Raw genomic sequence first — 12,542 nt, forward strand, 5'->3', positions numbered from 1 at the left:
TCTAGAGCTGTGTGACTGCTACCTGTTGCACCATAGTACCATCCCCCACAGGGTTGTCCCTACTGTGAACTCAGAAAAAGCAAAAATGAGAACATTCAGTATCAGTATTCGTACCTGGCAGAGGTGACACTGTGATCATGAAGGTGGTTCACCCAAAGCGAGAATCATCCCTTATTCTCAGCTGAATAATTTCTGTGGGGGACTGTGTTTGCGCTCTCCCCTGTGTTTTTGGAGGAGGCAGCCATGACCTAATGGTTAGAGGAGCAGGGTTAGTACTGGTTTGATCCTCACAAGCGGCAAGAAAATCCATGGCCAAAGTGCCCTTGAGCAATGTTACCTCTAAAATAATGCTCAGGCACCAAGGATGACTGCCTGCTGCTGCTGTAATTTAGTAAAGAAAAAGTGGTATTGTTACGGACCCATAAATTCATGTCGAAAAAATTCAGATTGTAAAAATACGAATCTAGGCCAGAGGTCAACCAGCGGGCTTCTCAGGAAAAAGTAAACTTCCACAGAGAGATCGAATGCAGTGTTTAACCCTCTGGAGTCGGCTATTGGTTGCTGGCTGGTCGACCTCTGGCGTAGATTCGTATTTTTACAATCTGAATTTTTTCGACTTGAATTTATGGGTCCGTATTTTTTAAGTCTGAGTTTTTCTTACTCTGAATTTTTGTAATCTCATTATTTTTAATGTGAATTTTTCAAATCTGAATATTTCACCACCTCAAAATTTCAAGTTTATCAAATGCCAGACAAAAATAATTCAGATATAAAATATTCAGACAAATACAATTCAAATATTCAAAATTCAGATTCAAATACTTATGTCATTGATTTAGCTAGTATTGTGCCACCTCTTGTCAATATATATATGCTATATTATGCTGGCCCACTGAACATTAGTGTAATTAATTAGTATTAATTAACCATGAATAAATAATTAATTATGTACTAATATATATATATACTTATTTATATATAAATATATATATAAGTATACTTATTTGTGCACAAGTGTTGTAAATTGTTCCTCTGCATTCTTTGATAGACCCCATAGCCAGACACAGCAGTGATACTAGGGTGTTTAAACATTGTGGCCACTTACTGTTCACTCTTTTAGACACATGATCCCGGACATTTGCTCTAAAATTGATTCTCAAATCAAAATATCGATACTTTTGATACTTCAGTCATTTGAGGCAATGTGTATCATGAACAGGGACACAGTGGAAAGTAATTAAACTACTGAGATCTTGTCTAAATGATACGCGGTTGGTGAGAACTACTTTTTCTTCCGCCTGTGTAAGTGCGCAATGCGTAAGTGCAGCGGCTCAGTCACTCAGTCTGTTGACATAGACACAATGGCAGAATGTAAGCGGAGCTGCACAAACAAACAAGATGTGCTTTGTGATGTTGTGGCAAGACAACAAACCTTGTGAAACACCTCAGGTTAAACCACAAAAACAGAATGCGAGACGTCTCTGGTGGAGTCCTTCGGTGCTGCAGGCAGGTACTATCCAGAGGGAGAAAATGTGGAGCTTAAAACGGCGCTAAGCACTGTTACTGTTGGAGTTGCTCAAATTAATGAATATAGTTATGAAATTGTATGAAAACAGCCATCTTGAACTTTGAAAAATATATCCTAGAAAAGATAAAAAATACAATTTTGTCCATAAAAATATCTGTTATTATTTACAATCAGTCTAATTTACTTTAACTGTTAAATTAATATTTTAAAATGTAGGTATTGACAAACTTGTGCAATTATTGTGGCATTTATTTATTTAATTAAATATTTTACTGGCAATTTAGATTTAATCACACAGCATTACAAAACAGCAAGTGTTTGTATCCTCTTATTGTAGGCTATTTGGAGAGACTACACACACAGTTAAATCTAAATAAGATTAAGCATTCAGTGCAGAATCACCCCATCATTTGTTTGTCATGTGATTTTGTATCGTTTGAAGGTGATTCCCCAAGAGCAGCTACACTCAATATAATGAGCCACTGCCTCAATATACTTCAGAGTTTAAAATAAATAAATGACTATCGTATTTTTATGAAGCTACGATTTGAAAAACACTACTTTTTTTATTTACTGGTCACATTAGGTGTATTTGCACAGAGTATCAGTATCATTTTACTCAGTATCTGATCGGAAAGGAAATCAGTGGTAACAAACATCACTAGTGCTGATATCTGTGGCTGCGTGCATGAGCTTCTTTACACATGGCAGGAAGGGAACTCAATGGCGGTCACCAAACACACGATATATATATATACATTAAATAACTAATGATATAATAATACATTACATTACACACAGATATTTTTCACGAGTCCAAGGTGAGTCTTAAGTCAAAGTTTGAGGGACTTAAATGCGACTCGAGTCCCCATCTCTGCATGTCCACAACAATAACACACAATGAGTGAAAAAAGCTCAGTGGAAGGAAATGTTTTCAGTAATTCACTGATTCACTTTCAGTGATTGACTTCTGACACTGAAAGAGTAACGGAGCATGAATCTTATTTTTCCCACACTTTTACTGCATTCAACTAGAAAAGATTTCTTTAAGTTGCTGATTAAAGTTCTGAGAAATGTGTGTCAGATTACTGTAGGTTTAACAGATGATGTTGCTGTGGAAATATGAGGTGGATGATCAAACAGCAGATTTTACATAAACATTTTGTTCCATTTTGAATCATTTTTTGTCAGACTTTGTTCTCCACTAAACTGGTTTAAGATCAGAAAGGGTATTTTAGTTGTCTTACTGAACTAAAAGCAGGCCAGTGATTTGAGCTGCTGATTTACAGAGCCTTAATGTAGTTACATTTTTAAGTTATTTTAGATTGGTTTTGTTTTTCACTGTAATCATGTGATTCTGAATATTTTACTTTATAAAATGAGCTCCAGCTCTTTCAGATTTCTTCATTCTGTGTATGTTACCTGCTGATGTTTCACACTAATACGTCATGTCCTCTGTTTCTCTCTCTGCTGCAGTGCTGGTTGTGCTCTTCCACCGTGGACAAACTAAAGGTGAATCATTACATGCATCTACTGAACTCTCTCATTATCATTCACATACACAGAGTATTACAGAGTATTCTGTGTATTTAAATGGCCATGTGAGGACACAGACATTTGGACTGTGTTCAGAAGGTTTATTTTCTCTTCCATGAATATTTAGTTACAAAATCTGTTCCCAGAGCTGAAGTAGAGTTTTGAGGGACTGTGGCCTACAATGTGAACAAGCTTGCATTCTAAGACCAAACAACCAGCAAGTGTGTTAACACCACCCAGACTGACTGTAACACAGTTTCAGTATAAGCTCCAGCAGTGCTATAAATGTGAGAGTTCATGTAAAAACATATGAAACAAAATGAACCCTAAATTAAATTAATTAAGTATCAATTAAACTCAATAGAGTTGTTGTGTAAATGTATTATAGCCAGCTCTGTGGTTTGTTTTCCAACAAAAGCTTTATAAAATCTGCTTAGTCACATGTTAAAATTGTTAGAAATAGAAACCTGGAGTGGTGTTGTTGTTGCACGGTGATCAGAAATGCTGATAAATTCAGGTATAAATCCTGCTAATGGAATGTAGCTGATGTGTAAAACTGCAAGAAAAATTACAAAAATTACAAAAATTAATCAAAGAGAATTATTATTATATTCAAGCTTCCAGCAAAAAAAGGGTTTATGCAACAGTCTGAAGATGGGAAATTGCACACTTCCACTCAGTTATCACTGATTTGACTGCTGTCTGAATAAAATTTGAATCTAGATATTGAGTTATTTGGTCTGCTGTTTGGTCAGAAATGTTGCAAACATCTTAACTTTGTCTTCAACTTTGAATCAAAAGCCTACTTTATTAGTTCTGCGTCAGTGGACACGCCGTGTTGAAATGGGATAAAAGAGTAGTCACTGAACAGCTTTAACTACTCTGAGGTTGGGACTGTGGACTCAGGTTTTCAAATGGAATTTTCCCACTTGAAAAGCAGAAAAGTTCAGATTCCCTCTTGGTTATGAAAACAACACAATACACACACACACACACACACACACACACACACACACATACACACACACACACACACATACACACACACACAAATAGGTTGTAAAATATGATGATGATTGTGTTGTTGGTGAATCATAGTTGGTGACACTACTGACCTCCACACAGCAGATTAGGACTCAGTTATCAGGGCTGGAAAACAACAATAAATCAGAGTAGTTGTGTAGGAGTGTGTTCACCTACTGTAGGTTTAACGTAAAATGTTGCAAATGATTTAAACCCTGTTTTCATTTAGAAATAACATAAATGGAAGACAAATGTTGGAACTGTGAACTTTTATTGTTCTATAAAATTAAAAATATATACATTTAACTGATTATGTATTTTTATTTAAACTGTGCTGAATACAAGCCAGATTACCCTTCTTCCTATTCAGTCTGGAAGGTTCCATGATTTCCAAAAGGAATTAAAAATGTTGATTTGTTTGACCACAGGAAAGTTTTCAAATTTGCCTCCATTTGTTGCCTCCAAAATGCTGCAATTTAACTGCTCTTGGGCTGAGAAGGCAGCTACGTTTCTGGATCTTGTTTTTATATGGTTTCTGTTCTTTATGGTAGAATTTTAACTTGTATTTGTGGATGCAGTGTGTGTGGTTTTGGGGAGTGTTCCTGATTTCCTGCAGTGATTTCTGCTGCAGCATCATGTCTTCTTTTAATACAGTGCCATCTGAGGGTCCAAAGATCATGGCCATTCCATATTAGTTTTCAGACTCAAGACACTCGTACTCAAGATACTTATGTACTGAAGATGATGATATCACCAAGTTCTTTACTGTTTTATTCTGAGAAACTTTATTCTGGAATTATGTCACTATTTGTCTGTGCAGTCTTTTACAGAGTGGTGAACCTCTCTCCATTTTTACATCTGAAAGATTCAGCTGATAAATATAATCAGTTGGAAAATGTTGCTTTAGCTGTAACTGCTGGTGTGAAACATGTTTCTGCTGTGGATGAATGGAGGGAAAAGAAATAGGGGAAATGAGAAATTAAGTGGTGAAATAAATGAAAAGAAGACTCCCACACCAGTTACAACATGTACATTTTCTATGAGAGGAGTGTGAATTGTGGCTGTATTTGAACCTAATCCTAACACTGACAGTGCAGAAAAATCAGAAATCAAATTTCAGGGTTTTTTAGGGAGAGCTTTTGAAGTGCAGACTGACTGAACAGAAACAGAACACAGAGACATTCAGAGTCATAGAAACTTTCATGCTTTTAGGACGGTAGAGTGACATTATAATTACATTATTAGTAATTAGTCATGTTCATTGCTAATTATTATAAATTACTAATAGCCGCGGTGACTGTTTACAGTTGTATGCAGCAGTTTGGAGACCCTCTGCTAAACCCACTAAAGACATATAACTTACATTTTAGTGCACATTTTCCACATTTATGGACATCTATTTTTTAATGATTTTATTTATATTTTGGCAGACACTGGGATGATATTGAGACACAGCCATGCTGTAACAAGCAAAGTTTTACTAAGTGCCTTAAAAGAGCAAAAAAGTGCAAAATGGCACAAGTGAATAGGCTGTGTTTGGCCTAGACTTGGTCTGTAGCCAGATTCAGGGACATCACAACCACCACACTTCATTCTGACAGTGAGCCCCCAAACAACAACACGTCTCACTACACACCACGCCCAAACACACAAAAACATAAAAGAAAACCCTCCCTGATATGAACAACCACCAACAGCAACAACTGCAAACCCCAAAATTAGCCCTAAATCTACGAACCAGGGGAGGCTGCAGTGCATGCTGGGAGCTCTCCTGTGAGACCCCAAGCCAGTGCCGCTATAATCCATCCATCCATTATCTGTAACCGCTTATCCAATTTAGGGTCGCGGGGGGTCCAGAGCCTACCTGGAATCATCGGGCGCAAGGCGGGAATACACCCTGGAGGGGACGCCAGTCCTTCACAGGGCAACACAGACACACACACATTCACTCACACCTACGGACACTTTCGAGTCGCCAATCCACCTGCAACGTGTGTTTTTGGACTGTGGGAGGAAACCGGAGCACCCGGAGGAAACCCACGCGGACACGGGGAGAACACACCAACTCCTCACAGACAGTCACCCGGAGCTGGAATCGAACCCACAACCTCCAGGCCCCTGGAGCTGTGTGACTGTGACACTACCTGCTGCGCCACCGTGCCGCCCTGCCGCTATAATATATAGTTTAAGTCCTTCTGCTTTGTTAAATAAATAAAAATAGTAAATAGTAATGGTGTGAGAAATGTGCTAAAAAATATGATGCAGGGCGAAAAGCAGCTGTGCCGACTTCTGCACAGAAGGTTTTGTTCCTGTGACGATATACATTACAAAGGTACTTGTGATCTTTAAACAGAGAAACTGTCATCCTTTGAAACTGACTCCTTTAAAACTGATCATTCTGTTAAAACATTTTTAATTAATAATAAATTAAATGTATCCCAGACAAAACCAGAGTAAAATCATCACTTGATTAGTACAGGCTTGGGGTTGTGTTTTTGAGCCCCATCTCAGGTCACTGTCTGTGAGGAGTTTGGTGTGTTCTCCCTGTGTCTGTGTGGGCTTCCTCCACGTGCTCTGCTTTCCTCCCACAGTCCAGAAACACATGTTGTTAAATGGAGTGGTTGTGCAGAAGTTTCCATAGGTGTGAGTGTGTGAGTGTGTTGCCCTGTGATGGATTGGGCGTAAGGTGGGAACACACCCTGGACAGTTCAGGATTGCGGTTACAAACAATGAATGAACAAGTGAATCAATTAATGAATTAATTATTTAATAATACATGATTCAGTTTGTGTCTTTTGTGAAATAAGTAAAATTATGTAATTAATTATAATTATTAAAATGGTTGTATACTGGAGGAAAAAAATGAGCTGTTTTGTTGAAAATATGGAACACACTACAGAGAAAAACTAAATATCTCATGTTGCTATATTTATGTTAAAACAAACACATGTCCAGTGTTTTACATCTAACAAATAACTGGTTACTTTCCACTAAAATATAAAGAAATTTGATCCATGAAGAGGAAATTATATAATGTTTAACAATGTCATTTGATCAGGGGACAAATGTTGAAGAAAATTGTACATTGTAATTCATCATTTCATATCAACAGAATATAAACCCAAACTGAAAGTGCAGCCTGAGGACGCAGTCTTTACTGGAGACACAGTTACTCTGAGCTGTGAGCCGCCATATTACACTGGATGGGAGTTTTACTGGAGGAAAAACTCTCAGGATTTACAACATCCTCTGATTCCTGAAGATAGACACATTAACAGAGTCAGTGTAACAGTGTCTACTCCAGGAGAAACAAAGTTCCAGTGTGAAGCGCGCTGGCCAGGTGGCAGTCATTATTACTCCAGTGACACCATCAAGATTAAAGTCAGAGGTACGTATTGGCTGCTACTGATTTCTATTTTACTACAAACCTGAGTTCAGAACTGTGTGTGGTATAAGGACGACATCCTCCTCAGTGAATCTCCACAGTGGAAGGAGAACAAATCTCTGAAATTAATCTGTATCATGCAGGTGTTTATAACTGTAATACACACACACAAACATACACACACACACACACGAGCGCACACGCGCGCACGCACGCACGCACACACACACACACACACACACACAGACACACAAGTTAGGCTGTTACACTAACTGTACCAGGTGTGTGTGATATCTTTATTACAGTTTATAATATGATTTATTAATCTAGAAGTACATTATAAATATACAAATCTATTCTAGCATCAGGGGATTAGTCTTTTAGGAGCCTCTGTGATTGCTACTCTGGGTTCAGCACTGCAGAAACTGCACTATGTACCTTTTGGAGGAGTGTAGAACACCACTCCCCCTCTGATCTCTGTAAAGTGCTGTAAAAATGAACTACACTAGGGGGCGCCCCAGCAGCAAAAACTCAAATCTTACCCAGTGTTTTTCAATAAAGTGTTGTTTATCTGATAGAGACCAGTTTGGTGGTTTATCAGGTCCAGAACATTTTTAGTTTTCTTCTTTTTTATTATTTAAATATTTAATTATTTGACTCTCCCCTTCTTTAAGCACATGTCTGACTTTTTCACAGCATCACAGTTCATCTCATTACAGCTGCTTCAGGAGCAAAACATACACTGATTCACTGAAGTAAAACTTAGTTTAACTCAGTGATTCCTAAAGAGTGTGTGTGTGTGTGTGTGTGTGTGTGGGTGTGTGGGTGGGTGCCACAGAGCACAGAGAGCACAGAGATATTTGAAAGGGGGTGCAGCAAGGCAAGTGTAAGAGAGGAGAGTAATGCACGTCACTTGTAATAATTCCACTGTAAATGTGATTTGAGACTTTATTTAGTTTGTTCATTAAGGAGATGCAGGTTTGTAAACAGAAGTTGTTTTGTAACATTTTGCCTTCAAATAGATGCTTTAGAATCTCGAAGTCGAGACTGAACAGGTTTAGGAGCTGGTTTATACCTCAGTGAGTGGGAAACTTAATAAAAGAGTGATCTATACAGATTTGCTCATATGTAGTAACATGGTTTTGTTTGAAGGGAATCTCTGGTGTGGTTTTAAGTGTATTGTCCTGTGCTGTTGTAAAACATGTTGTAAGATGTTTGTAGATGTTTGTGAAATAGATCTCACTCCCAGCCCCTTCTTTGTTATTGGAGCCACTGTGATGTAAGACAAACCTCAGAGGAATCTGAGAGTAAAGTGTATCGTATCGTATGAATTTCAGAGTTTAAACTAAATTACAGTGGAGTCTGGAAGCTTAAGGTATGTGTGTGTGTGTGTGTGTGTGTGTGTGTGTGTGTGTGTGTGTGTGTGTGTGTTGGAGTATGGGCGTGTGCTCGAAAATACTCTCATCTATGAAAGGGGCACTGCAGCAAAAGTTTGGGAACCACTGATCTACATTTATCCACAGCCACAAAGTGGAAAATACCAATAAGAGGAAATGTTTAGGTTGAAGAGTGAAAAATATTCCTTCCACAAATTAATAGAGCAGTATATAAGATTTTACCAAACAAATATGGAATAGACTCCAGTTCAGTCTTTCACTCAGGACAGTATGAGCATGTATTCATTATTAAAATGTAAAAGGAACAAATGATATAATTTACCAATGATGGATTTGTTTATAGCACCTCAATAAACACAATGAAGGGTCTACAGAGTGAACTGGGTCCATTTGCAGGTTTGTTTTAACACTGTGTTCTGACAAAATATCAGATATTTAACTGACTTCATCATTTCATATCAGCAGTAAAACCCAGACTGAGAGTGGAGTCTCAGATCACAGTCTTTACTGGAAACACAGTTACTCTGAGCTGTGAGCTGCCACAGTCGACTGGATGGAGATTTTCTGGAGGAAAGACTCTCAGTATTTACACCCTCCTCTGATTCCTGAAGATAGACACAACAACACAGTCAGTGCAGCAGTGTGTACTCCAGGAGGAACAGAGTTCCAGTGTGCAGCGCTCAGGGAGATTATTATTCTGTGTTCTACAGTGATACCATTCAATTACAGTCAGAGTTATGTGATGACTTCTGTTTCCCTGTTTACAAATAACATGAGTTCAGAATTATATAAGTTGTTTTTTTTTTATTCTAATTTACATATTTAAAGTATGTCATTGATTTCGGAAGGAAGCCTTTTTTCTTCAAAGCCGTAACTTTACAGGAGCATGAAAATTAATGTTTTTATTTTAAGACGTGTTTGAGCATTTTTCTAGTTCCTTTGTAAAGTAAACTGTCCCAGAATAAAAGTGCAGTTGGTGTTTCCAGAGTCAGAGAGAACTTAAGAAACATCAGAAATGGAGATACAAGATTTTGTTCTGTTATGATAAACATTTAAACAGTAGTTTATGTAAATATAAAGACAAATAGTGAAGAATCTGCCTGAAACAAACCATGTGCAATCCATATAAAAAAATTATATTTCATCTTCTGTATAATAAGGCGAATTGCACATTCTCATGCAATGAGGCAATAGAATGGCCAGAAGAGGGCAACCTATTCATTCATTTAACGCCTTATTCAAGGTAATTGAGCAGTGTTTGACACAATTTATGACACTTTGGATATTTATTGCACCAATTTTTCAAAAAGGACTAATAGTTACACTCCAGTTATTGCTTGTTAGAAGCTAATGTTTCCCAAAATGGATTTTCACAGCGCAGCATAAACCATGCAATGTATATATGTATTAATTCATAGAACAATTTTTTTTTTTACCAAAAAACAGATTTTGATGCCCAAAAAAAGACTATGAGACACCACATGTGATCCTCTATTTAGACTTGAATAAATATCAAAATAAACATATTTGGAACACTCGGAACCTTCTCTGGTGAAGTTCTACACATAAATCCATAGTTGATGTCTCTAAAGTCATTTATAGTGTTACATATATATATATATATATATATATATATATATATATATATATATATATATATATATATATATATATATATATATATATAAATTAAAAAGAAAAAAATAACTATGAGCGTCTACATTTTTTGGCATTTAGGAGTCAATTGGAAACATGTGTAAACTTTTTTAGGTTAAACATATAGTTTTCTACTTTAAAGTGTCCTTTTACACAAAAATCCTACTATTTTCATTTATTCCAATTATTTAGAAAGTAATAATGATTCAAATTTGGTAATTAGCTATTTTTTGGAAATTTTAAAAGTAGCTAGAGACCAACAGGTTATTGTCTTCTATTAGTAGTGATTCAGCTCTTTAAACTGATCATTTTAGAGATTTACCTGAACTCTACTCAACTCTAAAAACAGTGTGAGGTTTTTATAAAATTAAGAAAATAATCAAGAACGTATATTTTTTAAAGAATGCTAATTATTCTTAGAATTTTTCTTAAGAGAATAGTTAAGAATGGGACAATTCCTAAGAATATTTTTAAAGAATAACTATTTATCTGAACTTTTATCCTTTGTGTGAAATTAAGAAAAAATCACATTTAAGAAGAATGTCTTTCTTAAGACACTTTGGTAAATCCAGCTCCTGGACTCTGGGGTGGATTGATTCTTGACATTTACACATCCTTTCAGACCCATGGCTCACAGCAGAAGAACTGATTGTTTCAGGGGTTTATCAGGTCCAGCACCATTTTAGAAGTTTTGGTTTTCATTATTTAAATATTTAATTAATAACATCAACTGTCCCCGAATAAAAGTGCAGCTGGTGTTTCCAGAGTCAGAGAGAACTTGAGAAACATCAAAAATGGAGATACAAGGTTTTGTTCTGTTATGATAAACCTTTAAAAGCATTTGTGATCTTTGAACAGAGAAACCAACGCCTACAGTGAAGATCCACCCAGCTCCGAGTGTTTTCATCGGAGAGACAGTCACTCTGACGTGTGAAATACACAGTGGAGGTTCCTGGAGTTATGAGTGGTATAAGGATAGAACACTGCAGTCTCAACAATGGAATTCAGTCCAAACCTTTAAAGCTGATGGGAATCATAGAGGAGCTTATTCCTGTAGAGGACGACTTTCAGATCGAATAAACACACACACCAGTGCCTCTGTTACACTGACTGTATCAGGTGAGTGATATTATATTATTAGAGTTATTCATTTAGAAGTTAATTATAAACATACAAATCTGTTAATTTTCTCTATTAGAGCTTCGGGAGATTAGTATTTTTTCAGGAAATTATTGAGCCTTGATTTTTCACTTCTCCAAAGTTCAGTTCAGTTTTTTTACATATTGTTTCCATTCTACATTCCATTTCCATTCTACATTCATTTACATTCATTTACATGTTGTTTCCATTCTCTGCTTCTCAAAGATCCAAATAAATCCAAACACATTCAGTGATGTTGAGGTCTGGACTCTGGGGTGGATTTATTATTGACATTTACACATCCTTTCAGACCCAGAGCTCACAGCAGGAGAATGGATGTTGTCAGGAGTGTAGATGGAAGCTTTAAGTGTAGTTTATATGATGGAGACCGTTTTAATGGTTTATCAGGTCCAGAACATCATTTAGATTTGTTTCATATGTTTTAAATTTTTAATTGTTCGACCCCCTTTTTTAAACACAAGGCTGACTCTTTCACAGCACCACAGCTCGCCTCATAACAGCTGCTTCATGAACAAAAAATACACTGATCCACTGAAGTAAAGCTTAGTCTGAGTTTATCCACCGCCACAAAGTGGAAGATACAAATAAGAGGAAATGTTCAGGTTGTTGGAGAGTGAAAATATCTCATCCACAAACTGGAACAGTAACATTTAATAATTTAAGAAACAAATATGAAATCAAATAGACTCCAGCCGTGTCTTTCAGACAGCACAGTACGAGTATGTATTTGTTTTTAAAATGTAAAATTAATAAATAATGTCCTAATTTCCCAGTGATGGGTGTGTGTTTATCAGGTAAATAACCCTGTAATGAAGGGTCTACAGAGTGAACTGGATCCATTTGCAGGTTTTATTAA

At 36.7% G+C, this 12,542-nt stretch overlaps 1 protein-coding gene across 1 annotated transcript in view; it reads left to right on the forward strand.

Annotated features, from left to right (window-relative positions):
* LOC136666302 (Fc receptor-like protein 5) overlaps positions 1–12,542 on the forward strand; it is a 71,677-nt gene that overhangs the window by 29,796 nt on the left and 29,339 nt on the right. The window contains exons 11-12 of the mRNA XM_066644399.1: positions 7,257–7,268; positions 9,580–9,603. Of these exons, the coding sequence (XP_066500496.1) occupies positions 7,257–7,268; positions 9,580–9,603 (36 nt within the window). The remainder of the gene's footprint in view (positions 1–7,256; positions 7,269–9,579; positions 9,604–12,542) is intronic.

This window comes from Hoplias malabaricus, chromosome 14 (genome assembly GCF_029633855.1).
Source record: "Hoplias malabaricus isolate fHopMal1 chromosome 14, fHopMal1.hap1, whole genome shotgun sequence".
Taxonomy (NCBI): domain Eukaryota; kingdom Metazoa; phylum Chordata; class Actinopteri; order Characiformes; family Erythrinidae; genus Hoplias; species Hoplias malabaricus.